The 27410-nt window shown below is 60.9% G+C and overlaps 2 protein-coding genes across 10 annotated transcripts in view; one reads left to right on the top strand and one right to left on the bottom strand.

Annotated features, from left to right (window-relative positions):
* Positions 1-54: 54 nt before the first annotated feature.
* On the top strand, positions 55-16308 carry LOC102056131 (cullin-9-like). Of its 6 annotated transcripts, none has more exons than XR_008735041.1 (30): positions 55-179; positions 971-1579; positions 4147-4301; positions 4653-5171; positions 5298-5433; positions 5868-6058; positions 6568-6952; positions 7176-7401; positions 7726-7933; positions 8035-8228; positions 8364-8581; positions 8714-8945; positions 9262-9367; positions 9687-9917; positions 10084-10174; positions 10259-10430; positions 10646-10751; positions 11113-11208; positions 11297-11472; positions 11934-12067; positions 12147-12323; positions 12603-12715; positions 13171-13353; positions 13672-13829; positions 14176-14386; positions 14473-14638; positions 14784-14929; positions 15108-15225; positions 15707-15832; positions 15916-16053. XR_008735041.1 is itself a non-coding variant. In XM_055726198.1 (30 exons), the coding sequence occupies exons 2-30, from the start codon at positions 985-987 to the stop codon at positions 16198-16200; spliced, it is 5928 nt and encodes a 1975-aa protein (XP_055582173.1). In that variant the 5' UTR covers positions 57-179; positions 971-984; the 3' UTR covers positions 16201-16308. The 6 variants fall into 6 exon arrangements, 5 of the variants coding, with proteins under 5 accessions (XP_055582176.1, XP_055582175.1, XP_055582173.1 ...); XM_055726198.1 differs by having other exon boundaries at positions 57-179; positions 9690-9917; positions 15630-15832; positions 15916-16308; XM_055726197.1 differs by having other exon boundaries at positions 57-179; positions 15630-15832; positions 15916-16308.
* A 200-nt stretch (positions 16309-16508) lies between these two features.
* Positions 16509-27410, bottom strand: part of LOC102047912 (phosphofurin acidic cluster sorting protein 1-like) — a 69614-nt gene continuing 58712 nt past the window's right edge. For 3 of the 4 annotated variants that reach the window (XM_055726202.1, XM_055726205.1, XM_055726206.1), the window contains exons 9-25: positions 27138-27289; positions 22992-23085; positions 22600-22671; positions 22184-22314; positions 21931-22063; positions 21702-21806; positions 20221-20327; positions 19763-19917; positions 19564-19674; positions 19375-19477; positions 18987-19019; positions 18587-18629; positions 18442-18484; positions 18198-18339; positions 17782-18005; positions 17464-17577; positions 16509-17362 (exon numbers count right to left, since the gene is read on the bottom strand). In XM_055726202.1, the coding sequence (XP_055582177.1) occupies positions 17247-17362; positions 17464-17577; positions 17782-18005; positions 18198-18339; positions 18442-18484; positions 18587-18629; positions 18987-19019; positions 19375-19477; positions 19564-19674; positions 19763-19917; positions 20221-20327; positions 21702-21806; positions 21931-22063; positions 22184-22314; positions 22600-22671; positions 22992-23085; positions 27138-27289 (1878 nt within the window). In that variant the 3' untranslated portion in view covers positions 16509-17246. The remainder of the gene's footprint in view (positions 17363-17463; positions 17578-17781; positions 18006-18197; positions 18340-18441; positions 18485-18586; positions 18630-18986; positions 19020-19374; positions 19478-19563; positions 19675-19762; positions 19918-20220; positions 20328-21701; positions 21807-21930; positions 22064-22183; positions 22315-22599; positions 22672-22991; positions 23086-27137; positions 27290-27410) is intronic. The other variant, XM_055726204.1, reaches the window with a different exon arrangement.

Below are 27410 nucleotides of genomic sequence, written 5' to 3'. Positions count from 1 at the left end.
CCTCCTCGTACCACCCTGCTCCAGCCCTGCGCCCCACACAACCCCCGGTGCCCCCGGCCGACCCGGCGCCGCGCTGCCTGGTGCCCATCCGCCGGCGCAGCCGGGCCCCGCGCCGCTCCCCGCCGGGGCGCACCGCGCATGCGCGCCCGCCGCGGAAGTGCGGGGGAGCGGCGCGGGAGGTAAGGGAGCGGGCGGGCTGGGGCTGGGCTGGGCTGGGCTGGCGAGCGCCCCGAGCCGAGCTGGCCTGGGGCGACCCCCCGACCTTTCCGTCTGTGAGGAGGACCCGGTACCGCAGCCCTGAGGCGAGACGGCCCGGCCCGCCGCTGAGGGGTTGCGGCAGTCTGGGCCGGGCCAGGCCCCTTTGCGGTGCCCTGGGAGCTCTCGCTTGGGCCACGCTTAGCAGGAGCTTTATTCAGAGGGGCCTGCCCAGGCGAGCCCGCTGCCCGGTACTTGCGGCGCCGGTGCTGCCTACCTCTAGCGGGGAGCGGGAGGGCCAGAGCTCAGGCCTGTTCCTGCCCCGCGCTCCCGGCCCCAGTTGGGTGAGGTGCGGCGGGGCCCTCCGGTACAGGCTCGCACCGGCACTCGGGGCCAGCGTGCGCCCCCCGCGGGGCTGCCCGCACCGCCAGCACAGCCGGGCTTTGCAGCTGAGCCTCCGGGAAAGGCTGCCCGCAGCCTGCCCTGCCACGGCTGCTCAACAGCCCAAAGAACACCGTGTCCTGCCCGCTTACCTTGTTGCTCTGTGTGTGATGTTTTCTGAGGAGAAAGTGAGCTGTGTATCATACTTCCATAGTCGTGTTGCATTAGGGGCTTATGGTACTGGCCTTGAGTACAGCCAGTACAACAGTACGTTTCATGTGTTACACTGCCACATCACAAGTGCTGTACCCTGCAGGATCACAGATTTCTAGCCATAGCAAAGCTTGTGCTCAGCCACCTTTCCCCAGCTCCTGCTTCCCCTCTGTCTCTGCAGGCACAGTTCCTGTCATGGTGAACGAGAGGCACAATGGCAACCTGCTCGTGCGCCTGGGACCCAAACTACAGGCTTACCCAGGGGAGCTGCTCCGGCAGCGTCGGGGCCATGATGGCCAGCCTGAATACCTGATCCAGTGGAGTATTGTCAGCTTGGAAGAGAGAGCAGTGGGAGGCAGCAGTGCCTCCTCTGCAGAGACCAAGCCAGAGAACATCTTGATGTGGATGTCTGCAGAAGAGGTCTGTGCCAGCTGCCCGGCGCTGCTGGGCAAGAGGAAGCTGGAAGGGCAGTGGGTGAAAGAGGAGAAGGCAGCCAGCCCATTTGCTGCAGAAGTCCCACTGGATGAAGCCTCGCTGCTGGAGATGAAGGCTGATGTCAGGAGCCTGGTGCAGCGAGCTGGCCGGCAGATGGCTGAGACCGGGGCCCCTGAGTCCTCCATTCTCAACACCATCCACGTGCTGAGCGCGTACGCCAGCATTGGCTCACTAGCGGGTGCCTTCAAGGAGACGGGAGCCCTCGACTTGCTGATGAAGATGCTGTGCCACAAGGAGAAGCAAATCCGCCGCAGTGCTGGCAAGATGCTAAGGGCCCTGGCTTCGCATGATGCAGGTGAGGGCTGCTACCGCTCAGTGCCACTGAGGAGGTGCTGCTGGGCAGCTGAGGGGTGCCAGTCCTTTTGTAGGTGTGGGGTACTTAGGAAGCAGTGTGTCTCGAGGGGCTTGTTGGCAAAAGGGGAAGAATCAGACTGGAGCTTCCAAAGGGCTCCTTAATCTAACAATAAGTTGTCTGTGGTGCTCTAAGACTTGGGAGCTCTTTCCCCTGATGGGTTCTTGAGCTAGAGTGGTAATTAGCTGTTAGGAGTGTTAAGGGCTGTCAAAGAGAGCTGTCCTCGCCAGCAGGTAGGGTCTCTCAGGCTGAGATGCAGCTGCCACTTTCCTGTTTGCAGGTTCAGCCAGTAGCAAAGCTGAGCACCCATCCCAGGGACACACAGACACACGTAGGAGACTGACAAGGACACAAGGCACTACCTTTAACAGCACATACATACGGGACTCACATAAACACAAACACAGATAGCCAAGCCCCTTCTTCAGCTGGCAGAGACAGAATGTCACTCATGCCAGCACATGCAGCATTCTCCACGTTCACAAGCACACACACATTCATGGATCACTTGAGTACCAGCATGGCCCTGCTGCCTGCCCTGCACCCCTACCAGGATCTGAGTCCCCCTACCCACCTGAGGGATCCCCCTACTTGCCAGCTCGTTGAGCCCGATGCTTGTTAGCAAACTTGTAGCACTCAGACATTTGTCCCTTACACAGTCCATATTCACAAGTCCCTCTGCACTCACAGCACAGACTGCCACCTGACTTATACCACTTATACCCTGGCCTGGATGCAGGGCCTCCTGCTTGCCAGCTAGTCCAGTAGGAAGTTTTGCTGACAAATTACATGCATACCGCATGCGCAGCAGGACTGCAGAAGATACAGATGCCTGCCCTCATCACCCCAGCACCAGGCACTGCAGTCCTGCTTCAGCTGCCAGTGCTGACTTCCTCACTTGCCTCCCTCCCAGTAGCTGTTTTTTGGGGGCCACACCATTCCCTCCTCAGTGGCTGATGGCTGAGGACCCCACCCACTCCAGTGGTTAGCAGAGACTCTTGCACTCACTCCAGTAGCACTCACTCCAGCAGCTGGCAGCACAGGCCAGGGGTACCTACACCCCTGGTCTGACTCCAGTAGTTGGCACCCAGTCCATTCTGGGCCAGTGTCCCCAATAGCTGACTCTCCAGGCTCAAAGTCTGTGAGACTCTCCCCAGATCCAGAGAGCAATGGCCCCTCCAACTGCTAACGCCAGGATGCTCACTTGCTCCAGTTGCTGACACCACAGGCCACAGGGTTTCTGCAGCCCCAGTCAGGTTCCAGTTGCTGGCACTAAATTCCACTCACACATACGCAGGTCTCACCAGCTGCCAGCACTCATTCCTTGCAATGCACACACATGTGGGACGGAGAGATAATTGGAAAAGATTTAATAAGAAGATGTAAGAAAACAGGACAAACTGCAGCATTCAGGCTCAGGGCTTAGTCAGACAAGTGCACTGACTGGCCACGGTTTACACAAAACTGGCCCCTTTTATACCCCTTTCTGAGCATCCCCCTCTGTTCCTTGCCATTTCCCTGCCCATGCACATCCCCCTGTCTGTTGACAGAGTTCCACTGAGCACCCTCCAACATCCCAGACCCTCAGGGTTACATGCTTATCAGTAGCGAAGTCCCAGTTTGCCTGCAGTTTCTTCATAACAGACCAATTAGTGCAGCTGACTGGGTTTGTTTCTGGTTATTGTCTTTGTTAACGGTAATTGGTCAGGTTTTATGTCTCTGTGTGTTTGTCTTTCTCCCTTTCCTTATCACTCAAATTTGACAAGGTTCTTAGTCAGATAATCTTACTGAAAAATAAGCATTCTCACACTGAGATGTCCATAATAATTAGAGTGTGACTGACCAGATTTGTTTCTCATCACTGCCTCCCGCTAGTATTTGTCAGTCACGTTTGTGATTCTTTATGTTCTTGTTTCTGGCTTCCTTCTTACTGTCCCTTTTTGCAGTGAAAACGTCCTTGACCGGATACACTTAAAGGAGCAGTCAGTATGTTTCTGCATACCCTTAACAATGAAGACCTGTGCCAAGGGGCTTGGCAGAGCCCTGGTTGGTAGAGGGTGGTCCTCACCCAGTCCTCTCATTTGAGAGGAGCTGCCACCGCTCCGAAGCGTCTGATGAGGCTTGGGTGCACTGGAAGGTTGCTGCTGGTGGTGTGTCCCACAAGACATTTGGCTTTCCCTGCCCTAGTGCCTGAGTTCATGTGGCTCTCCAGTGGGGCAGATGTGGGGGCTGATTCAGGTTAAGACTTAACTCCACTATTCCCTGGAGCCCTGTTTGGGAGCCAGTTATTTGGGGTTGCTTCTTTGGGGGAATCTTGCAGCTTTAGGGGTGGAAGAAACACAGCATTGTTAGTGGAGTAAAATGTTGCCCGTCCAGGTTAAAGGACAGAACACGGTTCTAGGTTACGCTGAGCAGCCAGGCTGTTCCTTGCATGCAGGTCTGTCTCGCTCAGGGAGGGTGGCATGAGGGTTGTCTTCATGGGGCCCGAAGAGTTTCTGTTGTTGTTGCAGGGAGCTGGGCCTATGTCCTGCTGTCTCTGAGCCAGCAGGATGGCATTGAGCAGCATATGGACTTCGACAGTCGCTACACCTTGCTGGAGCTGTTCGCTGAGACAACATCCTCTGAAGAGCAGTGCATGTCCTTTGAGGGGATTCACCTTCCGCAGGTAGTGGCTGGGCCTGTGGGATTTAGGGGTCAGGAGAGGTGGGAGTCGGGGACCCGAGCTGGTGTCCTTGTTTGGGACAGGAGGGTAGTTGGCAGTGGGCGGCTGAGCCGGACAGCACTGGGAGAGCTGGCACAGGATGTGGGCCTGGCTTGAGGCTGGGGTGTGGTGGAGAGGCGTGTGGGGAGCCTTGTCTCTGAGCAGGGAGATGAGGGTGGGCTGAGAGGTCTCTGCTGCTGCCTGCTGGTCTGGAGCAATCGTGGGAACCTGACTGTGGATGATCTGGTGGCTCAGAGAGAGCCGGGGTCTGGAAGCACTGTGCAGGCTAGAGTGTGACAGCTGCGCTCATTGCAGATCCCTGGGAAGCTGCTGTTCGTCCTGGTGAAGCGCTACCTGTGTGTCACTTCTCTCATGGACAAGCTCAGCAGTGGCATGGAGCCCGGATGGGAGCAGCAGGACTGCGCTGTGCCCAGCCTGCTCCCTGAGGAGAGGAGCCGTGTGAAGCAGGAGTTTGAATTCAGCATGGCTATGGCAAACCTTATCTTGGAGGTGGTGCACGTGATGGGCTGGGACCCCAGCCACAAGCCAGAGCTGCTGCCCCAACAGGAGCTGCGGCCACGCACCACCCGCTCCATCTTCCAGCACAGCACCACGTCCTGCACTATTGCTCAAGCAGCCCCCACTCCTCCACCAAAAGAGCCCAGCATCTTCAAGACGCGCTCAGCCTTCCCAAGTCGCAGCAGCTATGTAGAGTATGTGCAAGCAAACCTGGTGCATGGCATGTGGGTGCGCATGCTGGAGGACTATGAGCAGGTTAGCGCTGGTGACGAGGGGGAGTTCCGCCAGAGCAACGATGGCACACCGCCCGTGCAGGTACCCTCTGTGGGGAGGGCAGGGGCTGGCAGGGGCCTTTCTGCTCTGTTGTGTAGCCTCATGTGGGGGCAGTGGGGTTGGGCTTGCCTTCCCTCAGCTGGGTGTGTCTTGGGCTCTTCTCCTCAGGTGTACTGGCAAGCCCTGGGCTGTACTTACTGGGTTCACTGGCACATGGTGGAGATCATAGGCCCTTTGGGGCAAGAGGATCATGAGCACCAGGAGAAGGTGTCCACTCTGGCACGCAGCCACAAACTGGCAGCAGGTGAGCAGCCTGTCAGCTGGGCCTGTGACTTCTCTGCAGCCCTTCTGCAGCCGCACGCTGGCACTGTGGGTTCTGCTGGTGCTGGGTGTCCAAGTGCATTGCCCCAGCTGGTCCAGGCACCATGGGAACAGGTTGGGGGAGCAGTGAGCTAGAGGCACCCATTTTGAGCGTGTGCTTTTTCTGTTCTACAGCCTTGTAGCCTCTACAGAGGTTCAAGTGAAGATGGTAGTCCCCATCTCTACAGCTTCTAAAGTCTCCTCCCAGCATGTTCCCCTTCTCTCGCTGCCCCGCCGCAACAGGCCATGGGGCAGTGGGGACCTCTTCTGCCCAGACGGTCCACATGAGCTCTTTCCCTGGGGAGTGTGGGGTGAGCAGCAGAGGATGGGGGCACTGGCAGAGCGGACAGTGCCCTTCCTCTTTCTGCTCTCCTGCAGTTGCGCAGCCATTTTTCTGCAAGCCCTTTGCGGGGCTGTACTCCCTGCCTTACCTGGGGGAGCAGCCGACCAAGGCTGCAGAGGCCCTGAGCCGTGCCGAGTGGTGGGAGCTGCTCTTCTTTGTGAAGAAGCTGGAAGAGCAGGAGCAGAAAGAGATCATTTGTCTCATCCATCAGGAGCAGGCGGAGCAGGTATGGGCCAGAGCCTGCAGTGGGGACATGGGAGGGGGAGAGAGTGAGGGAGAATGTTAGGGGAGGGGCCAGCCCCAGAGGAGGCAGCGGCCAGCATGAGCTGTGAGCCGTGCAGTGACAGCCTGAATGAGGCAGAAATGGGACTGAAACGGGAGGGTGAGTGGGGGGTGGCGAAAGCGTGGGGAGCTGGGCACGGCAGAGGGGTGGGGGAGGGATGAGAGGAAGTGCAGTCTCCCCTGACCCTGGAAGAGTGACTGTGTCCAGCGAGGGTTGGGTAGGCGAGGCAGGCCCATGGGGTGATTCTGCTGGTTGTGACTGGGTGGTGAGTACAGGTGGGAGGTGTGGGCTGGTGGCAGTTGGGCTGGGGACAGCCAGGGGAGGGTGGCACTGGGGAGTGGCCCTGGGGGCCTCCGGCAGTGCAGCCTTTCTGTCTGTTCTGGCACTGGCCGTCATGAAGGGCATGGGGTCTGTGGCGAGTCCACGAGGGTTAACTTAACTCTTCTGTCCAGCTGTTGGAGATGGACGAAGAAGCCCTGATCCAGCTGTCAGTACCCGTGGAGCTGGCCCAGAAGGTGCTTCGGGTCTTGGAGAAGCAGTGCCAGGGCAGCGCTCAGCGTGACCTGCGTGGCTCCCGCATCTACGCCAAATACTTCCTTGGTAGCGGGGCCAGGCAGGGTGGCAAGGGGAGCCCTGCTGTGTCCTCAGAGGGTGCCGGCTGCAGGAGCACCGTCCCTGAAGCCACGATGGCCAAGGCAGCAAAGGAAGACCTCTCTGCAGCCCCAGTGCCGCCCCAAGCCCCGGTTGTGGCAGTGAAGTCGGATTCGCAGCTGTTCAGTGAGCTCCTTGAGAGGGAAGGGCTGTTCTTCCCAGAGGTGACAGAGGAGCAGATCAAAGGTAGTTGCCTGCTTTGCACTGGGGAACACGCACGGTGCTGGAGGCATTGCCATTGCCTCGACAGAGGAAGGCTCTGGGCAGGGCGTGGGGAGCCATGTGCCCGGAGGCTGCCTGGGGAGGGGGGAGCCTGTGGGTGCTGGGTCTGTGGTTGCGTGGCACCCTGGGAGTTGCTTGGGGGTGTTACTGCTGCCCTGACGCCTGCACCCTGCCTCCCTCCTGCCAGTGTTAGGCAGCTCCGAGGGGGTGAGCGAGAGGGGCTCGCTGGCCGAGATTGCAGCTGTGGTGGACGTGGTGCAGAGCAGCAGCTCAGAGGTGGGGCTGCGCTTAGCTGGGCTCAAGCACATCATGAAGATCCTGGAGGAGGAGCCTGAGGCTGAGCCCGAGTCCGAGTCCGAGTCCGAGCAGCAATTCGGCAAATCCCTGGGCAGGCTGGGGAGCAGGAGTATTGGGTGAGCCAGGGGTTGCGCACCCCTCCTGCTGGCTGGGGAGGGCTGTGTCGGTGGGGTGGGGGACAGTACTGGAGGTGGCAGTGGAAGTGCGATAGCTGGTATGCTGAAGTGCGGTAGCTGAAGTGCGGTAGCTGGTATGCTGTGTGCCTGGCAAGAAGAGAAGCGGATCTTGTGTCCCTTTGTCCCGGGCAGGCTCATTCCTGGGGCTGACTCAGGTGTGGTAGAGCCATGGGGGCAGGGAGAAGGCGGCTGGCAGGGCCCGAGGTGCTGACGTGCCAGCAGCGGTGCCAGGAGTTTCCTCCTGAGGCGTCCTTTTGCATGCAGGGAAAAGCTGGTGAAGGTGGCAGTGGAGCTGCTGAGCGCTGAGGTGTCAGAGAAGGCCCTGGTGGTGGTGACGCTGCAGTTGCTGCCTGTGCTCATGGCGAAGTACGAGTGGCGCGTGCCGTTTGCCACGGAGGGTGGTGTGCGGGCTGTGCTGGCCTGCATGCAGCAGCACGCCTCCTCCGCCGTGGTGCAGCAGGCTGGCCTGGCGGTGAGTGTGACAGAGATGCTGTAGGTGGGCGGGCAGGCTGCAGGCTCATCCAGGTGTGGCGGAGGTGCCCAGCGCCCTCCTGACTGCTGTTGCCCTTGCAGGCCCTGAAGGTGCTGGTGGGAGCTGTGGCTGGCGAGGCAGGCGGTGCCAGTGGAAATCCCTTGCCCCTGAACCATGCCGATGCACAGATGATGCGGGAGATCTTTGCCAGCATTGGCTCTGCCTCCGGCAAGGGCTCAGCAAGCCCGCTGAGTGCCATCCCTGCAGCCATGAGCACCATGCAGAGGGTTCCAGGGTAGGGTCAGAGCGAGGAGAGCAGCTGGGGGTGGGGGTACCCTCTGCATGGAGTGGGGCGGGCAGGCGGCTGGTGGCTGCAGGGGAGACTGCGTGCTTGGTAGAGGAAGGTGCCCACATCGCTCCATCCCTGCAGGGGCTCCTCGGGCGTGCAGAACGGCTTGCTGGTGGTGAACATGCTGATCGACGGCCACCGGGGCCTGGCGGAACAGCTGGTGAGCTGCGATCTCCCCGCAGTGCTGCAGAGCTGCTGGTGGGACAGGCAGGGCAGTGGCTGCCCTCATGCGATGCTGGCCCTCAGCGTGATCAACCGCCTTGCGGAGCACCGGCTACCCGTGGGCCCGGAGGTGGCAGGTAGCACCCCCCGCCATGCCCTGGCCCACAAGGCGCAGCAGGCAGGGCTACCTTGCCTGCCAAGGCAGAGCAACCTGCTGGCACCTCTCGAGCAAGTGCTTGGGCTGGGCCCACGTGTCCTTGTCGTGGCAGGCAGAGAGGCCCCGCTGGAGGTGAGGGACGTGCAGATGCTTCTGGGCAGCCTAGGGGACAGTGTCTTGTCCAAGGACGTGGTGGTGGCCCTGGAGCGGCAGCTCTGTGGTGAAGGCCCCATCCTCTCTGGCGAGGCGGCTCAGCTGCTGCAGGACCGCAGGTGCTTCAGGCTGCTGCTGCGCAGCTTTGAGCTGCTGCGGGCAGAGAAGGCTGTGAGCCTGAGCATCCTCAGGTGGGTCCAGGGTGTGTGTGTGTGAGCGCTGGTGGTGATGTTGGGGGTACGTGGCACGTGTTTGTGGGTCCTGGTGGGGCTGTTCTTCACCAGGGGCAGGGGCACGCCAGCAGATACGCGGGTGCTGATTGGGGCGTTCTGGGGCGCAGGGCCATGTGGGGACAGCAGGGTGCTGGTGGGGTGTGTGTGGTGCCTGGGGAGCCTTGGCTCCCAGCGCCTGTGGGGTGCCGGCCCTCCAGGCGGGGCAGGGAAGGAGGGCTGCCTGTGGCACTGCTGTCTGTGTGCCCCAGCCTGAGCGGGCCCCTCCGTCACTCAGGATCCTGAACAAGTTCCTGGATGGTTACCAGGAAGATGTGCTGCCGTGGCACGAGTGTGTGGAGCCCTGTTTGTCCTCCTTGAGTGCCCAGAGCTGTGACTGGGAGGTGAGGGGGCCCCGGGACTCCCGGCAGGCAGGGGCATCTTTGCTGGCTGTGCCACGCATCGGCCGGGCCCGGCGTTGGTGACGCAGAGTCCCCGCCTGCGGCAGCTGGGCCTTGTTGTGGCAAACGTGCTGGGAGAGGTGGGGGGCGGCTGTCCTGGCGGCGGCTGCGTCCCGGTGGCTGGCATGCCCAGCGCCGTGCCCGGCTGGGCTCTCGCAGGCGCTGCTGTGGTGTTGGGGTGTCGGGGATGGAGCCCTGCTGCAGCCCGCTGCTGGGGCCTGGTGGGTTCTCGGCACTGGCCCTGACGGCTGCCTGCTCTCAGCAGGTGGTGCAGAAGGTCATTGGCTTCCTGCACCGCCTGGCCACCACCAGCAAGGACTGCGTGGTGGTGATGTGCCACGTGGGCGCCCGCGAGGCTCTGTCCAAAGCCCTGGAGAAGCACAGCACGGCTCCGTCGCTGGCGCCAGCCCTGCTCGAGCTGGTGACGGACTGTGAGAAGTACGCCAGCCTCTACAAGAAGCTGACGACCAGCATCTTGGCTGGCTGCATCCAGGTGGGCCTGGGGAGGCCCGGCTGCACTGTGGCTCTGGGTCTTGGGGCCGTCCAGCTGTCCGCGGCACCAAGGGGCAGCCTTCTGCTCTCTGCCTGCCGCAGCCCCTGCGGTGGGCGAGGGGAGGAGGAGCCAGGGTGCCCGGTAAGAGCCTGGCCCTGTCCCATAGCTGGTCCTGGGGCAGATTGAGGAGCACCGCCGGAGCCACCAGGCCATCAGCATCCCCTTCTTTGACGTCTTTCTGCGCAACCTGTGCAAAGGTGAGCATGGGGAGCAAGAGCTGAGCCCCTGTGCTTGACGTGTGCTGGCCAGGTGGCTGGAGGCTCCCTGTGCTCTCCCTGCAGGCTCCAGCGTGGAGGTGAAGGAGGACAAGTGCTGGGAGAAGGTGCAGGTCTCTTCCAACCCCCACCGGGCCAGCAAGCTGACGGACAGGAACCCCAAGACCTACTGGGAGTCGAATGGCAGCACCGGCTCCCACTTCATCACTGTCCATATGCAGTGCGGTGTGGTGATCAGGTGGGGCTGGGCCAGGCAGGCTGGGGGGCCTCGGGGCCAGGAGGGCCAGCGGCTGCGCGGGGAGAAGAGGCCTTTGGGGGTCTGCGTGAGCCCTGCCCCAGTGGTCTGCGCTGTGGGGGTTGCTGGACATGGGCAGCAGCGCGTGTGGCTGGCCCCGCGGGGCCAGGGCAGGGAGGTGAGGGCTGCTGGGCAGCACCGTGTTTGCTGTGCTGCAGGGAGATGAGCATGCTGGTGGCCAGCGAGGACTCCAGCTACATGCCGGCCCGCGTTGTGGTGCTGGGGGGAGACAGCCCTGCCACCATCAGAACCGAGCTGAATGCAGTGAGTCTCGCGTGGGCTGCGCAGGCGGTGGGTCCCCGCGGGAGCGGTGGGCTGGTCCTTGCTGTGCCCCGAGAAGGTCTCGCCCTGGTGCGGGGCCCCGAGAGGTGCCCTCCAGGGAGCGGGGGTGGCAGGAGCTGTGCTGCGGGGGCTGCCTGGCTGTAGGCAGCAGGTGCTGGAGACTTGGGCACAGGTGCCGGGGCTTGTGAGCCTCGAGTGGGGCCCTGGCAGGGGGTGGCCTGTGGCTGCATAGGGGCTGCTGTGGGGGACAGAGGCCGTGGCTTTAACGGGGGTGGCCAGCGGGGCACACAAGGTGGCTGCTACTGGCTGCCTGGCATGCTGAGGGCTCACTGGCTGCCTGCAGGTGACCATCCTGCCCTCGGACAGCAGAGTGATCCTGCTGGAGAACATGACCCGCTTCTGGCCCATCATCCAGATCCGGGTGAAGCGGTGCCAGCAGGTAGGGGAGCAGGGGGCTGGGCCGGGGAGCTGGTAGCATGGGATGTCAGGGCCGGGCCCGAGGAGCTGAGGGCTGCGCTGTCCCCTAGGGTGGCATTGACACACGTGTGCGTGGCATCGAGGTGCTGGGTCCCAAGCCCACTTTCTGGCCCGTCTTCAAGGAGCAGCTGTGCCGGCGGACGTTCCTCTCCTGCACCGCTCGGGCTCATGCCTGGTGCCAGGAGATCTGCCAGGACCGGGGACGACTGCTGCAGCTCTTTGGCAGGTGAGTTGTCTCCTGGCTGTGCCGTCCCCGGGCAGGGAGGGGCCCTCGTTCCTGCCTGGCCACTGGTGGTGCCCAGAGGGCCTGGGCCACCCTGGGGTCCCCCACGTTTAAGTTGAGCACATGGGCATGGCTGACCCACCAGAGAGACCAGAGAGGTGCCCCACAGGGGCCAGCGCGTCCCGACCTGGCAGAGGTCAGTCAGGCACAGGCAGGATCTTGCGGCCACGGGTGCTGCACAGCGCCCCAGTTTCACGGGGCCCACGAGGGCCCCGAGACCCAGTGCGGGTAGGGCCTGGGGGCAGCGAGGGTCCCTGGCTGCTGGGGGCAAGCGGGGCTGCTGAGCCATCGTGCCTGGCAAGGGGCAGGGCAGGGAGCGATGGCCACACTCTGCTTGCCTGGGGTGTCCCCCCAGCTGGGCGGAGGCGTGCAGCAGTGCTGTGTGCTGCCCATGGCTGTTGCAGGCTGAACCGGGCGCTGCAGCATGAGCAGAGCTTTGCTGACCGTTTCCTTCCCGATGACGAGGCGGCCCGGGCCTTGGGCAGGACGTGCTGGGAGGCCCTGGTGAACCCCGTGGTGCGGAGCATCACCAGCCCAGGTAGCCTGCGCTCTCGCGGGCCTATGGGGGCCATGCCCCAGGCTGAGGCACCCCACTCTGAGTCTGGTTGGCCTCACAGACCCCCAGGGAGCCAGCCCCCTGGCCTGGCTGCTGAGCAAGTACCTGGAGAGCGTGGAGCCACCCCACCATGCCACAAGCTGCGGTGCCGTCTTTGGTTCCCGTGTGCGGCGCCTGACACAGCTCCTGGTGCACGTGGACCCTGGCGGCCCAGAGCCGGAGGAGGCAAGAGCAGCTGGTGAGCAAGGGGATGCCCTCCTGGGGGGCTGGGGGGTGGTGGGCCAGAGGTCCAGGGGGCTGTGGCTGTGGGGATCCGCTGGGGAGCTCTTAAGGGGGCCCTTGTGGCACCTGAGGCCCCTGAGCTGGGGAAGGCTTGTGGCCGTGTCCCTGCGGCAGCCATGGCTCCCTGGCATCTGCCCTGCTCTGCGCCCCGCGGGGAGAGGGGCGAGGCCGTCGTGGGTCAGCATGTAGGGCCTGCCCGCAGAGCCCGGCTCAGCCCAGGGCTGTTCCTTGGCAGGCGGGAAGGAGGGGAAGAGCAAGGAGGCGGCGGCCAGGGCTGCGAAGGCGGTGGTGAAGTCGGGCGACCTGGAGAGCATCTGGCAGTGCTGGCGTGGTGTGGTGCAGCAGCAGGTAGAGCGTGGGGGGCCGGCCGTGGGGGCCACAGGGTGTGTGTGGGACCCCATACTGGGCAGGTGTAGAAGGGAGCGGTGCCTGGTGGTCACCCGGGAGCGTGGGGAGGGTGCGGGACTGCCTGGCCTCTGTGGGGGCAGCCCCGCTGTGCTTGCCACCCTGGCGGTGCTGCAGGCCAGGGGACAGGTACAGTGTCGGGCTCTGTGTTTCCTGCTGGGCTGCTGCTGTGCTTCTGTCTTGCCCCTGCTCTCCCAGCTCGCCGCAAGCTCTCGGTAGCCCATGGCAGCACTGGGGCCTCTAGTCAGCCCCTGGCTGGGACCTGAGCAGTTGGTGTCAGCAGAGTGACGCCGAGGCTGTGGATGTTCCCATGGGCCACGGGCCTGTCCCGCTGCGGGGCTCGCCCCTCTGGTGGTGTCCTGCTGCGGGGCTTACCTCTCTCGTGCTGTGTCCTGCAGGTGCAGCAGTTCCTGGAGGCAGCAGGGCAGGCGCCAGACCTGGTGGAGCGATACTGCAGGCTGTACCAGCGCCTGCGCAGTGCCACGGCGGAGCTCTTTGGGCAGCGGGCTGCCTTTGTGTTGGCCCTGGGCCGGGGCTTCGCAGGGGCTTTGCTGCAGCTCTCCTTCCTTACCGCCCTGCACGTGAGTCGAGGGAGCATGGCAGTGGTGCTGGGCCCTGACCTCGCTGGCCGCGGGTGCAGCAGGCGAGGCAGCCCTGGCTTGCGGCCTCAGGGTGAGCCCTGGGTGGGCAGTGCCTTGGCCCCCCGCTGAGCCATGGCGCCCTGCCCTTCGTCAGCCCCAGACCGGGTGCGTCGCTGCCTGGGGCGGGTGCCTGGGCACCCTCGGCCCCTGCCTGAGCGCCCCAGGGTTTCCCCAGCTGCTCCCCCATGCTGTTCCCTTCGGCCTGGCCCTGCGGGCAGCCAGTGAGGCCCCTCCACAGCCAGCCCTGTCCCTCCGCAGGTGAGTGAGCAGTTTGCCCGCTACCTTGACCGGCAGATCCAGGAGCTCCGTGGGGCTGCGGGCAGCACAGCGCCGCTGCAGCAGCTGCAGCAGCTGCTGGAGCCCTTCGTCGTCTTCAGTGGCCTGGAGCTCGCCCACACCTTTGAGCACTTCTACCGGTGAGGGTGCCGTGTCTCCACAGAACCAGAGGGCCTGGTGCAGCTGGCGTGGCGTGGAGGTGGCACTGAGGCCGTGGCTGAGCCTGGCCTGGTGTGGCGGTGGTGCTCCTGGTGCTCCCGCTTGGCTTTTCCCTGTGTGGGTGTGCGGAGGGAAAGGCTGCGGGGTCCCGCCGGGCACTGCATTTCTGTAGAGGCCCGTTCCCTGCTGGCGGAAGGGAGGGGAAGACGGGTGCTGCCGGGGCTCTGTGCCTTGCTGCGAGGCTGGGGCCATGTTGGTCTTGCGGTGGGTGGCTGATGGCCATGGGGCTCGGGCCGGCCCCTGACGTGATGCTGGCGGCTGTGGCAGGCACTACCTGGGGGACCGGCTCCTGGCACAAGGGCCGTCTTGGCTGGAAGGAGCCGTCGTGGAGCAGATCGGACTGTGCTTCCCCAGCCGCTTCCCCCAGGATATGCTGAGCAACTTGGCTGAGTCGGAGGAGCTCCAGCAGCAGTTTTGCCTCTTCCAGCTGCAGGAGCAGGACAGGTGGCTGCTGGAGCTGGACACAGGGCTAGATAAGGTGAGTGTGTTGGTGGGGTGGGGAGGCTGGGGGCTGCCCGCATTCCTCACAGGGATCCTGAGCTGCCCTCACGTCCACACGCCCAGACACTGGGGACAGTCTCTGTGGTACATGAGCCGGAGGTGAAGGTGCTGGCCCTGTCCCCGCACTGCTGGCCCGTTTCCCCATTCTGCTACATGGACGAGCCTGGGAGGTTTTTCTCGGCGGCGCTGAGCTCGCCCCTGGATGAGTTTGCCAACTTCTGCAGGCGGCGTGAGTGTTGCAGCAGCGTGCATGCGTGTAGCTCTCACCACAGCAGGCCACAGCAGCTCAGCCAGAAGTGGTGGGAGCACTGGGCTGTGCTGGGAGAGCCTGGCGGGGCCGGCCCCCGGCCCTGCACTGATGCTGTCTCCGGCAGGCCAGAGCCAGCTGGGCTGGGAGTGCACGAAGCCCCGTCGGCTGCAGTGGACGTGGCTGGGCCATGCTGAGCTGCAGTTTGGAGACTGCGTCCTCCACGTGTCCACGCTGCAGATGTACATCCTGCTGTGCTTCAACGGCGCTGAGGTAGGAGCTGGGGCCACGGCGGGCTGAGGGAGGCAGCAGATGCTGGCGTGTGGCAGGACCTTGTCCCCCCTTCCAGCGGGGTCTCGAGTGGTTCTCGGGGCACGGGCCCCTGCCTGGCGTGGCTGGGCCTGCGGCCAGCGGGTCTTGGCTGCCGTTCCCTGCCCGCACCCCCCTGCAGGAGGTGGCTGTGGAGGCTCTGCTGCAGGCTACGGGTCTCCCTGCTGAGCTGGTGCACCACGCGCTGACACCGCTGACCCACGGCGAGGGCGTCCTGGTGCGGAGCTGCGCTGTGGGAGGTGCGTGTGGGGCTGGGGTCCCCGGGGCGGTGCTGGTCCGAGCCCCAAGTGGGTGCTGGGGTGGGGGTGCCTGAGCTCGTAGGGGGAGCAATGGGCTGGGGCGAGTCTGTCAGCGCTCCGGGTGCAGGTCAGTTGGAGCCTGAGGCCATGTGGGCAGGGGTGTGTGTGGGGCCACGCGTGGGTCAGTGTGGGTGGTTTTGCCTCGGGTCTGTGGGGCTGGGGACCGGGGCCAGGGGTTGTGCGTGTGGCGGCTGCTTGGGGCTGTGTGTGGGGGATGGGGATGGGAGTGGCACCTGTGAAGGCAGTGGTGGGAGGCCCAGGGCTGGGTCCAACAGCCACACGTGTGTCCTGGGGCTCCTTCAGGTCCCAGCTCAGGGCTGGGCTGACCCTGGGTTGGGTGCTAGCTCCAGATGTGCTGCGGCTGAACCAGGCAGCCCTGGCCCGTTCGTCTGGCCGCCACCTGAGGCTGCTGCCCCAGCAGAGGTACCTGCGGGCGGAGAGGGCTGAGGTCAGCGCCCTGGAAAGGAAGAGGAATGTCCTCTGCTGCCTCATCACCCGCATCCTCAAGGTGGAGAAGCAGCTCCACATTGACAACCTGGTGTTCAGGGTATGGAGGGCTTGAGGGGCAGAGAGGGGGGCTGGCTGGGTGCTGCGCCCGCACTGCCACATGCGTCTCCCTTGCTGCCGTAGGTGATTGATGCCTGTCAGAAGGGTGAGCTGGGGCCAGGGCTGCAGTTCCTGAGCTTCTGCTGCCACAGCGTGGACGTGCTGTCCTGCATCCTGCACCTGCTGAGCCAGGGCTATCTCCGGCGCCAGGAGGAGAGGCCTCATGTTTTGGAATACATCTCTGCGGAACCCACACCATCCCCTACCTCCCAGGCCCAGCCCCAGGTTGCCTTCCAGACTGTAGAGATCAAGACAGCAGCAAGCCCAGCCTCTGCTGGAAGGAGACAGACTTTTTCCACCTTCAGGTAGACAAGGCCCTGGCTGCGCTGGGAGGACACAGGCTGGGTTGACACATGCCTGGGTTCAGTCTGTCTCTTACTGAGACTTGAGTTATTTTAAATAAATGAGCCAAGCTCCTCCCAGTCCCAGTGTGTAGTCTGTCAGAGAGCTCAGCTGGGCCACAGGTTGGAGTGTGGCCAGGTCCTACCTCTGGTTGGCCCTAGGGAACCCTGCCAGCTGTGCTGGCCCGCGGTAGCAGCTGCACCCTGCCCACAATTGTTCTCTCCCAGCTGTGCTTGGCCATGCACTCCGGCACAGAGACACACACCCGCCCGCCATAATGGTACCAGCATTAATTTATTAAAATTAATCCTGAAAAGTAACCATACAATAAGTTTAAAAAAAATAGAATCTTGTAAAAAAAAAAACCCAGGTGCCCCCATGCCACACCTCCAGCTGGCAGCACCATGGGGCAGGGCTGGTGGGGAAGGGATAGGGAGATGAGGGGACAGCCTCGGCAGCGCTATGCCAGCCTCAGCAACAGGGCTGCAGAGAGACTAGAAAAGCTGCTGAGGCTCAGCCCTATAGGGCAGGGCCAGGCAGAGCAGTGCGAGGCTGGTGGCGGAGCTGGCGAGGGGCCGTACAGGGTCAGTTGCCCCTGCTCAGCACCTGCCCCTGCCATGAGCATCCTGCTGGCTCCAGTGGTGGGGCCCTGGCCTGGGCCCAGCCCAGCTGGGGCCCCGGCTGGCGGGGGGCTGGCCTGGCAGGCGCTTCTGGGGAGAGCAGGGCCCAGAGCCCCTTCTGGGTCCCTGCTGGCTGGTGCCAACCCTTGTCCCAGGCTGCTGTTGGGGGTCATGGGAGGCAGATGGCATGGTGCCCTGGCTGGTGTTGGAGGGTGCACGGACCCGGTCTCACTGGCCTCACCTTTATGGGTCTTGGCCCACAGGGAGCGGTGCGGGTGTGGTATCGCCCTCTGCAGAGCAGGCAGAGGCTGGGCCACAGAAGAGAGGGGACGAGAGTGTGTCCATCTCTTCCTGCAACCCTCCGCAGCTCCATCCCAGGGCTGCCCCTGCATCTCACACACTCTTTGAGTAGCCAAAGATGCCCACAGGGAGATACTTGACATGTGTTGGCCACTGCGCTGCCAGCTGGAAAAACTTCACATCGTTCCACTCCACCCCATCTATGGAGACTGAGAGGAAAGGGTGCAGTGAGCTGCAGCCCCGTCACAGGCAGCCTGTGCTGCTTGGCCTGCCCTGCGACAGCCCCCACGGGGCTCGTACCTCCCCTCACCTCGCAACATGGTGTTCTGGTGCTTGGCTGTGCAGATGAGGCGTGTGATCCCTTCGATGACTTGGCTTTTGGGCTCCAGGTCCTTTTCTTTGGGTTTCTTGCTCAGGAACATCACTGGGGGCCAAGGACAGGCAGGATCAATGTTAGAATGTCCCCACCTGGCCCTGGGTGGGAGCCCTCACCCCAGGGCTGGCTGCACTGACTGGTCCCTGCTGGGCCAGGTCTCAACCATGCCCTCCTGCGGGCTCCCCCCCTGCCCTTTCTGCAACAGACTGTGGCCCCACAGCTGGAAAGCATCCCATGGTGGGGCTTGATTACCTTTCTTGTTTTTCTCCTTGGTGACCACGGTCATGGCCATGGTGCTAGGGGGCACCAGCTCCCCTGTGCCAGGGATGCGGCTGACCTGGAGTGAGCGGAAGTTGCTCTTGAGTGTGTTCTTGATACCCGTCTCCCGCTTCTCACCCTCCTTCTTCCTGTCCAGCCCTTGTGTTGTCCAGTAGTCCACCTGCAGGCCCATCACCTCCACACCAGGGCTCAGGGACCTGGGCAAGATGGGCAGCACCATGCAGTGCACAAGTGCTGTCCTTGCTCCTCTCCTTCCCCATAGCTCAGCTGCAGTGTGCCCAGGGGGCACGCTGGCCCAATAGCCACAGGATGTGGCAGCGTCACCAGTGAGCACCTCAAACCCCTCCACCCCAGTCCCCACTGCCTCAGACTGCACGGGGCTTCCTTACCCAGCACCCGAGAGGCCGCTGCTGACAGAAGGGGAGGGTGGCGGGGTGCTCACAGTCTCCTTGCCATAGGGGACTGCTCCACTGGCAGCTGGTGCTGAGCTCAGCAGGGAGGGGGTGCAAACTGTGGCATCATCCGAGTCCACTGGAGAGGAAGAGTATGGGTCAGGGGGGGCTGGGGGACACCAGTGAGGGCCTCCCTGCAGTTGAGAAGGAAGCCAGGGACTCTGGGCTCCCAGGGACTCACCAGAGGCACTGAAGGACTGCTCCACCAGGCCCACCTTCACCACCTGCAAGAACAGACAAGTCGGATGATCCCCAGCGGCAGCAGGGCTGTGCAGTGCCCCTCTTCCCCAAGCCCCAGCTGCCCACTGGCCCCTCAGCACACTCACCCCCACAAAGGGCACAAACTTCTGACAGGAGTCCTCATCGGGGCTGCACGAGGAAGAGAGGCTGGTCAGGGTCTGGGTGTGCTGAGCACCGAGTGCCATGCGGCTAGCCTTGTGGCCCAGGGACCCCCACACTGGCAGGGGCCCATTGCTGGCTCATGGCCACCGGGTCTGTCTCCTCTGCCCTCCCTCCCATGGGACCCCCTGTCCCCGACATGGCAGCACAGGGCACACTACACAAGGAGGCAAGGAGTCGGCCCTTCCAGTGCTGGGAGAGGGCTTGCATGCGGGAGGGCAGCCCTGCCCCACTTTGGGGTCACAGCTCCTCTGCACGGCAAGAGGGATGGACGCACATGGGGGGAAGGGGGGGCCAGGCAGCGGCACAGCAAGCACAAGCCAATACCTGATATAAAAATCAAAATAGAGACTTCTCTTCCTTGGGTGCCAGAAACCAAGAGAAGGGAGAGGTGAGAGTGCAGCTGGAACATGAGCGTCAACCCCCGGGGCAGCACAGTGCTGGCTCGCAGCCCCTAGCCCAGCCCAGCCCAGCCCTGGCAGCCAGTCCCCACCACGGCAGGCAGTCACAGCCCACAGCTGCTGGAGGGGCTGAGCACACCAGGGGGTGGCAGGGGACGGCACCACAGGCCTCTCACCACGGGAACCCCAGCTCCCCTCAGCACTATGCTGCTCGCCGGTGGAGTACAGCATGGGACCTCACTCACTTGTCCCAGTCTCCCATAGCCCAGACTGGGGCCACATGAGGCAGGACAGGCACCCAGGGCCACGCTCACCTCTTCTGCTTGTAGGTCAGCATGGCCTCGGAGATGGGGAGCTGGTGAGAGAGGCTGGCTCCAGCGATGAACTGGGCGACGCGGCCTGCAATGTCCACAGTGTCTGTGGGCACAAAGAGCCATGAGGACCTGGTGGCAGCTGGGTTTTCCCCCAGGGCACTGCTGGCCCCAGCCTGGCCCGCTCCTCACCTGCGATGGGTGGCTCGGCCCTGCTGAACAGCTCCCGCCATGCTGTGTCCAGGAAGAGGGTGCTGTATTTATTATCCACCGAGGCCAGGTACTTGGCCAGAGGGTGAGAGCCTGCAGGTGGGAAGGGTGACGTTGGTGCAGAAGAACCCAGGCTGGTGGGAGAGGACAACCCCAGGGCCGGGCTTGCCCTGGCTCTCACCCAGAGGCACAAGCAGGAAGCGAAGGTAGTTGAGCCAGTCAGGTGTCTTGCTGGCCAGCTGCTCCACGAAGAAACGGAGGACAACGCTCAGGTAGCTCTGGTCCCCTGCCACCACCACCTTCACTGGGGGAGGCATGTGGGAGTTACAGTTACAGCTGCCAAAAGGGAGAGAAAAGGAGACTGTCAGAGGGGTGCAGGAGGGCTGGGGGCAGGGGACGTGCCTGCCAGCCCAGCCAACCCAGCAGCAGAAACCCATGGCTGGCAATTTCCAGCTTGCAGAGCACTGCTGCGGGCACAGCCAGCACGGGGATCCCCTGCTTTCCCCAGGGCCTACACCTGCTCTTATGGGGGCGTCCACAACCCCAAAGGGTCCTAACGAGCCCTGGGGGAGCCAGGGCCCTTCCCAGCCTTCTCTGCAGTCACCAGGAGCTGCAAGGCTGAGCCCAAGCTGTACTCACTATCGCTGGATGCGAGAGACTGTGGTGTTGAAGGCTGCCTGGATGTCCGCCACGGAGCAGGTGGATACGACCAACTGCTTGTGCGCCTGGAGCTGCTCACTCACGTACTGCCAATGCAGAGAGCTTGGGTTAAGGCACCCTGCGGGGGGGCACGGCTGTGCTGGCCAGCAGCAACCCACGCTTGCCCTGGCCTCTGTGCCCCCTGGGATAGAGCTGGGGTCCCGTTCCCACCCATGCTGTGTGGGGAGGCTGAAACCATCAGGTCACCCCTGGCTGCACGCCTGAGCATCCCCACTCCTCCCAGCTCTGCTGCAGGGGACTGGCTGCCTGAGCCCCCTGCTCTTCCCTTTTAGCGCAGCAGTCACCACCCTGCAATGGCAAGGGCAAAATTGTCTCAGGGACCAGATTGTGCTCCTTGAGATAAAGGGACCCTCTGGTTTAAATCCTGCCATCCCACAGCAGGACCCAGCTCATGGCTCAATCTCCCTCTGCTCATGCCCTTGCTCCTGCCCACTGTGACACTCTAAAATCTTTTCTGTGCCTCTTGAGGTATCTGCATGCAACTGAACAGTGGTAAAACAGGCAGTCATGCTAGACAAGGGGGCTTAGAAGATGCCATGACAGGGTCTGAGAATGGGCATTGATCCTTTTTACCCCCATCAGGACAGGAGCTAGAGCAAACACACCAAGGATGTGTGGCTTGGGTTGACTCCACCACCTCTTGCTGACAAGCCCTTTCTTCTGCCACAAACCCTGCCTGGATTTTCCAGCACTGTTTCTGGATGTCAGATGTAGCTGCAGGATCCCAAAGGGGTCTCGCAATGCTTTATATAACTGCTGTTTGCATGTCTGCACACACGTACTTGGCCCTGCTCACCTTCAGCAGTCAACTCCTCCATGCATGGGGGAGGCAGGGGCTGGGCCCGTCCTCACATGGACATGATGATGTCCATGCATGAGGCAGGAAGGCCTCACATGCCTCTCTGCCCAGAAACCCCAGTCCGACAACGCAGTTAATTCTCCCTGGGAGCGGTAGGCTACGCTCTGCTCTCCCATCTCTGAGTGGGGAACGGCACCTCTGCTGCTTCCCAGGGCCTGGTGGCAGCAGGGGTAGTCTGGCACCTCTGCTAGGGCATCCAACAAAGCTCTGACCAGTGTGGTCAGTGGGAGCCTGGACCAAGTAGTGAGGACACAAGCCACAGTCCATTAACCAGCCTGGCTGGGACCGCTCAGGGTACTGAGATCTGAGGATCCAGCAATGCTGGTGTGTGGCACATGATGGAGGAGACACATGAGGCTCTTGTGTACACAGCTCAGCACTGTGCAAGTGCACTGTCTCCCTGAAGGAAGGGCCATGCTGCGGGAGAGGAGGGCACAGCTGGTGCCAGTTTCCCTAGGACACCCTGCCATGCCTGAGAGAATCTCCTGGGACCCTGCTTACAGCTTCCCTCATGTATCCGGCTCCTGTCACGGCTACTTACTTGCCCCTGCCACTCAGCAACATTCACCAGCACAATGCTCTCGGGGAGCTGCTCATCCGAGACCAGGATCTGGTTCAGCTGATCGTAAACAGACTTTCGGGGCACCTGTCATAGCATCACCACAAAGGTTAACCCCAGCCGCCTGCCTTGGCTGCTCTGCCCACAGATGAAGGCCTGGCAGGGCTCTCAAGTAAGAAGCCTCCAGGTGAGGTGGCTTCCAGGGTCTCACCTGGGTGCTGTGCCATGAGTCAGGAGAGCTCTCACTGTCCAGGCTGCTGGCACGGCCACCCTGTCCCTTTGAGCTCTGCCGGTCCTTCACAGAGGTGCTGCGGGGACGCCACAACTGCTTGCTGTCTGCCTTGCTGTGAGCGAGAAGCAGGAGGGGCGACACTTGAGGAAATCCCATCCCCACCAACACCCACTCACGCCACGAGCCAGCGTGAGCCCCCTCAGCCCTGGCACAGGGCGCGGACCAGCCTTACCTGGGGGACACGGCACTGGGGAGTTCGGCTTTGGTCCCGGGGCCCAGCTGGGCCAGCCTGTCCACACTGCCCTCCCTCATGGCAGCCTCTGCTGGGGCCAGCTGCAAACACGGCTCCTCTGCGGCCAGCTCCTGAGGGCCACACACACTCACTGTGCACACACTGCTCTGCCTGCCCTGCTCCCTGCACCCATGGGTGCCCCCACACAGGATAGGTCTGGTGGCCCTGCTGGAGAGCCAAGGCTGCAGGACCTCAAGGGGGCTTGGCTGCATCTCCTGCAGATCCTAACCCTCCTTCCACTCTTGCTGCTCCCCAGCCCTGCTCCCAGGCTGGTGGGCACTCCCGGTACCCCAGAAAGCAAGGCGGGGCCTGAGGGACATATAGCCCCCCTCCACACCCCTGTAGCCTTGACTCACCGCTGCAGGGACCTCTAATCCTGGCTCCTCCTGTGGCCGCAGCACTCCTGGCTTCCGCTTGTCTGCCTCGCCCTGGGGGACAAGGGAGTGGGGTCAGAGCAGGACACAGTGCCCCGAGCTGGGCAGCTGACAGTGACCCATGCCTGGCCTCACAGAACACATGCTCCCACAGGGGAGCCCAGTGTCCCCCTGGGACCGACCCCAGAGGATGCCCCCCATTGCTACCTGTCCGCCTGCGCTGGGAAAAAGAAGAGGAAAGAAGGGAAGGAGCAGCCCCAGGCAGGTGCTGCCAGGAGCTGAGGTCTCAAGAGGGAGCTGCAGGCACTGTGGGGATGCTGGGCTGGCTGGGGGGGGAAGGGGTAAGAGGTGGTGGTTGTGGTGGTGTAACTCACAGGGCTGCCAGACTCTTGATCCTGCCCTTTCTGGCTGTGCAGACTGCCGATCTCAGTCTGGGAACCAGAATGAGAGACTCCCTCAAAGAAACGCCTGCAGAGAAACAGACGAACGGACGGACAGACAGACAGACGGGAGAGAAAAAGGCAGGAATAAGAGAGGAACAAAGTCACCACAATCCCAGCACACCCCCACCAGCCTATCCCAAGCACAGAGCACTGTGGAGAGGTTCCCAGTGGGACACAGGGCCAGACACCCAAGCGTCCAAGCGACACAGCCTAGCAGCAGACCTGCCAGCCCCACACACCATGGTCTGCTGCAACAATGCTGGACACAGGGACAGGATGGGGCCACCCCAGTCCAACAGGGCTAAACCTGTGATCCCAGTGAGTTTGAGTCAGGTCCCTGTCTCCTAGCCAGATTTCTCTCTCAGGTGATCCCCTACCACTGCAGGGCAGGGTGAGGAACCACCATCTTACTGGTATGTGGTCTCAGTCAACACCACAACTGCTGAACCTCCGTGTCCCCTCTGCACCACCATGGCTTCCACAGATCTCCTCTGCCTTCCTTTCTACTCCCCCTCTTCCACAGAAGGCTCCTTGCCTCTGACTGCTGCCGCAGCACAATTTCAACAGCAGTTTCCACCTTCCCTTTCTGCTTTCCCCTTTCCCAAGGCTCTGGAGACCACTGTATTGCACACAGAACCACACCTCAGGCAGCACAGCAACGTCCTCTTTTGTTCCCCAGCATTTAAATTTGCCCTTTTTTTAGGTCTCTGAGCTGATGTTTTGGTAGAACTGCACAGTGCAACTCCCAGGTCCTGTTCCCAAGTCACAATGGTCAACATAGGAACTCCCCTGGGGCAACAGGACTGTCTGTACCACCAGTGTGAACTTCCACCTTTTTCCCCTTTTTCCACCCATTACCTTTTTGCCAAGGACTCCCTCAGCATCCTGCGGGCTGCTCAAAGACCAGTCTTTAGGAAACAAGCAGGCTCCATCCCTGGATCTCACCTGTCAGCTTTATCAGGACCCTTGCAGCAATGGCAGCTCACCTACAATGTGTGACTTTCCTGTGGAACATCTGAGCTAGCTTCCCTCTAAGCTGTACATATGTATGTGCTCACTAACTCCCAGGAAAAGTATCTCCTGATTTGTCTGGTTTGTAGGTGGGGATTCCAGGTTGCAGGTTTCCAGGGATGGCCACAGAGGTGTAGGATACAGAGCAGTTCTTCTGTTAGAAAACAATGGAAACTCTGGCAGAGTCCTATCACCCTTGTCTGGATATAGCTGTCTGCAGAATACCTACAGACCTCTAAATATCCTGGCTGCTCCTTTTACTTTTAACATGTCTCCTCTTTTGGATACAGCATGCTTTGCTGCCAGGCACAACAGTGTTTGCCAGGTTCTTTGCTTTTACTGCTCCTACAAGGACATTTCAACTCAGGAAATCATGGTCTCCATCACAGAGCAGCTCTTCAGCAGCAGTGTTTATACTGGCTGGGAGAAGTCAGGGCTCAATTTTTCTCTCGCTGGCTCCATGACCAGCTGCTTCATGACATGTTCACTTACCAAAGCTCCAGGTTCAGAGTCAGAATTGTGCCCTGGTGGGTCATTTTCTCCAGTTCACACAGGGATAAGTGATGTCTGCTGTTATTAACATGTTTCTGCACTCTCCACCCCTCCAATCTCTGCCACAGGATCCCAGGCACTGTCACCAGCCTGCACAGTCATTACTTTACACTGGCCTTTTCTCAGCCAGCAATTTCAATCCATACAGACTCTCAAGTTAATAACTTAACATACAGACTCTTACATTAATAACTTCAGAGTCAAGTCAGAGAAATATGTAAGTGTTCTAGTAATTCACACCCCATTCAGCATCTCTCCCACACTCCTCTGTATTTTCCCCATAATCCCACTAGAAGGTGGACATACCCCTGGGCTCCACTGGTACCTCAAAAAGGTATCTTCATCCCTTCTTTTTTCTTCAACACTGGGTGTGTCTGGACTGTATACACTTGATCTGGCTTTCAACACCCCATTTAAATGGGGCTGTCTCCCCCTTTCCCATGACAGCTCTATGTGTTTCTGCCCTCTTGCTTGCAATTCAGAGCCTTTCACCCCTAGAGAATGTGTCACACTGAGCACAGAGCTCTTCTGCAGTTCCCAGCTTTCCCTGTTCTGCAGCTTAAAGGCTATAGGCATGATTGAGTCTGAGTCTCAGCAGGTTGAGATTTAGGTAAATCCCAGACCTTCTGCACAGCTTCCTTCTGTTTGCAATGAATTAGCCCCCTCTCCCCCATCCACTTTCCCAGTCACCTATGGAAACATTTGCTCTTTCACCCCAATCTTCAACCAAAGGCTCTGACTGTTGAGATCTTACCTAACAGCCTCAGTTCTAGCTCCACTTTCACTCCAGTGCAGAAGCAACCCACAGCTGTGTGGCCTCCTGGGCTGACCAAAAGCATGGCTATCTGCCCCCAACACCACTGGCCCAAGCCAGGGCACTGGCCACTGCTCACCCTCAAGGACTACCTTAAAGCCCTTGCTCCACAGAGGCCTTCACAGTGTCTTGCAAGGCTGTCTATGACAATAAAGAAATCCAACTCGAGGATCACATCTTGAATTTACAGGCTGCGCTGGAAGGTCATCACCAGCTGAGAAGGCTATGCAGGGCCTTGGTACCATGCAGTCTACACTAAAGTCTACGCTGAAGACCGTAGCAGTTGGCTCCCACATCTCCTTAGAAAAAGTACAGACCCAGTAATGTGAATTCAAGGGAATACACACTCAGCATTGCCAGAAACTAAGACACTGGAGAGCAAACCAAGCTAGGAACGCTTCGTGAACCGGCTGCAAAACAGCCCAGGGCCCAATAGGCTGTCCTACCAGAGACTGCAGCAAACACCCAAGGAAGACTGTGATGGCAGGCATAAGCACAAACCAGCACTTACTCTAGGATGCTCTTCCAGACCAGATGTTTGGAAGCAGGCACTTGCAGAATGAGGGCAGGGTCTTATACTTAAATACTTTCAACAGACTTTTCTTACAGTTTCTTTACATAGTTTACATACATAAAACGGTTATCTGACCACAAAAGGACCTTCCTTTTTCTCCCGCAACACCTGTGTTTCCTTTCATGAGAGATCATGTGAAAGCCCTTGGAGTTCAAGCAGGCCACCTCAGCATCACCCCCTTGCACACATGCCTGCTGTCTCCTTCACAACGGTTTGTGGGTTTGTGGAAAGCATGACTTCTGTCATGTTCCTGTTTCTTCCCTGGTGCCTCATGGGTTCCTGAATCCAGCAGATTTAATTTCAGTTTGCTTGTGACAGACCAAGTCTGCTACCCCTGCTAAGTACCTTCAGCAGGGATTCTAACCAATCTAAATTATATTTCAATACCAAACTGTAGAAACAATAATGACAAGTAAGCTTGGCTTGGCTAGAAGAGACCCAGCACACTGTGAAGCAGCCAAGTAGAAAGACAATAAAAGGCAATTTTCTCACAAAAGGACAGCACAGAAACAGAACAGCCATGAGCAGAGAGGCCAGGTAAACACAGATCCTGTGGGAGAAAAGCCTGGTTTCACTGCATGGTCCACTGGAGACCTCTATGCCAAGTCAGCAGTGCTTGGCAGAGCAAGTCAAGCCACTGAGTGCCTGGGGAATGAGGTGAGAAACATCGTTGATGGTTGCTAGTCACAAGTCTCCACAAAGGGTGGGAACACAGCATGCAGATCTCACAGGGACACAAGGACTGGCCCCAACAGTCACAAAGTGCTCAAAAGACAGGCATGCTTCAGCGTGGAGAGCTCTGAGAAGGCCAGGGCTGTCAGCAGAAAGATATGAGAGCTGGGAACAGCAGGGGCTTAGATCAAGTAGGTACTCTTCCAGCAGATCAGTAAGTGTCAGGTGCTGGTCTGGCAGGAAATTAAATGAGACTAAATGTGAAGGAAGGCAGTTTTAATGGGGAGTGTTGAATTTATTAAACAAGATATGTACGTGAGGAGCTCAGTGGTGCCAACAATGGGAATGGAGACAGGACAATGCCTTCATTAGCCCAAGGAACAGAAAAGTGTCAGGGCGTTTCTCTAGGTCCTATAGACTGTGCTGCTGACCTGTGACTCCCTGCAACCCTTACCTCAGGGTGGGCTTGGGTGTGCTGTGCACGCTCTCATTGTCCTCAATCTCCGGGCCACTGTCACTGTTGTTGCACTCTTCCAGGCTGTCATAGAGCAAGCCCAGGTCTTCCTCCACCTCCTGGGTCTGGTCTACAGGGTCAGAGTCCAGGACCTGTGGGACCAAGCCCAGAGGGCAATGAAGAGATGGAGTCACCTGCGTCCCAGGCCAGGCACGAAACAAGCTCCCTCCCAGCCACAAGGCACACCATGGTACTGTTCCCACCCCAGGGAGC

This window comes from Falco cherrug, chromosome 13, assembly GCF_023634085.1.
Source record: "Falco cherrug isolate bFalChe1 chromosome 13, bFalChe1.pri, whole genome shotgun sequence".
Classification (NCBI taxonomy): Eukaryota; Metazoa; Chordata; class Aves; order Falconiformes; family Falconidae; genus Falco; species Falco cherrug.
This window is presented reverse-complemented; position numbering and strand designations above follow the sequence as displayed.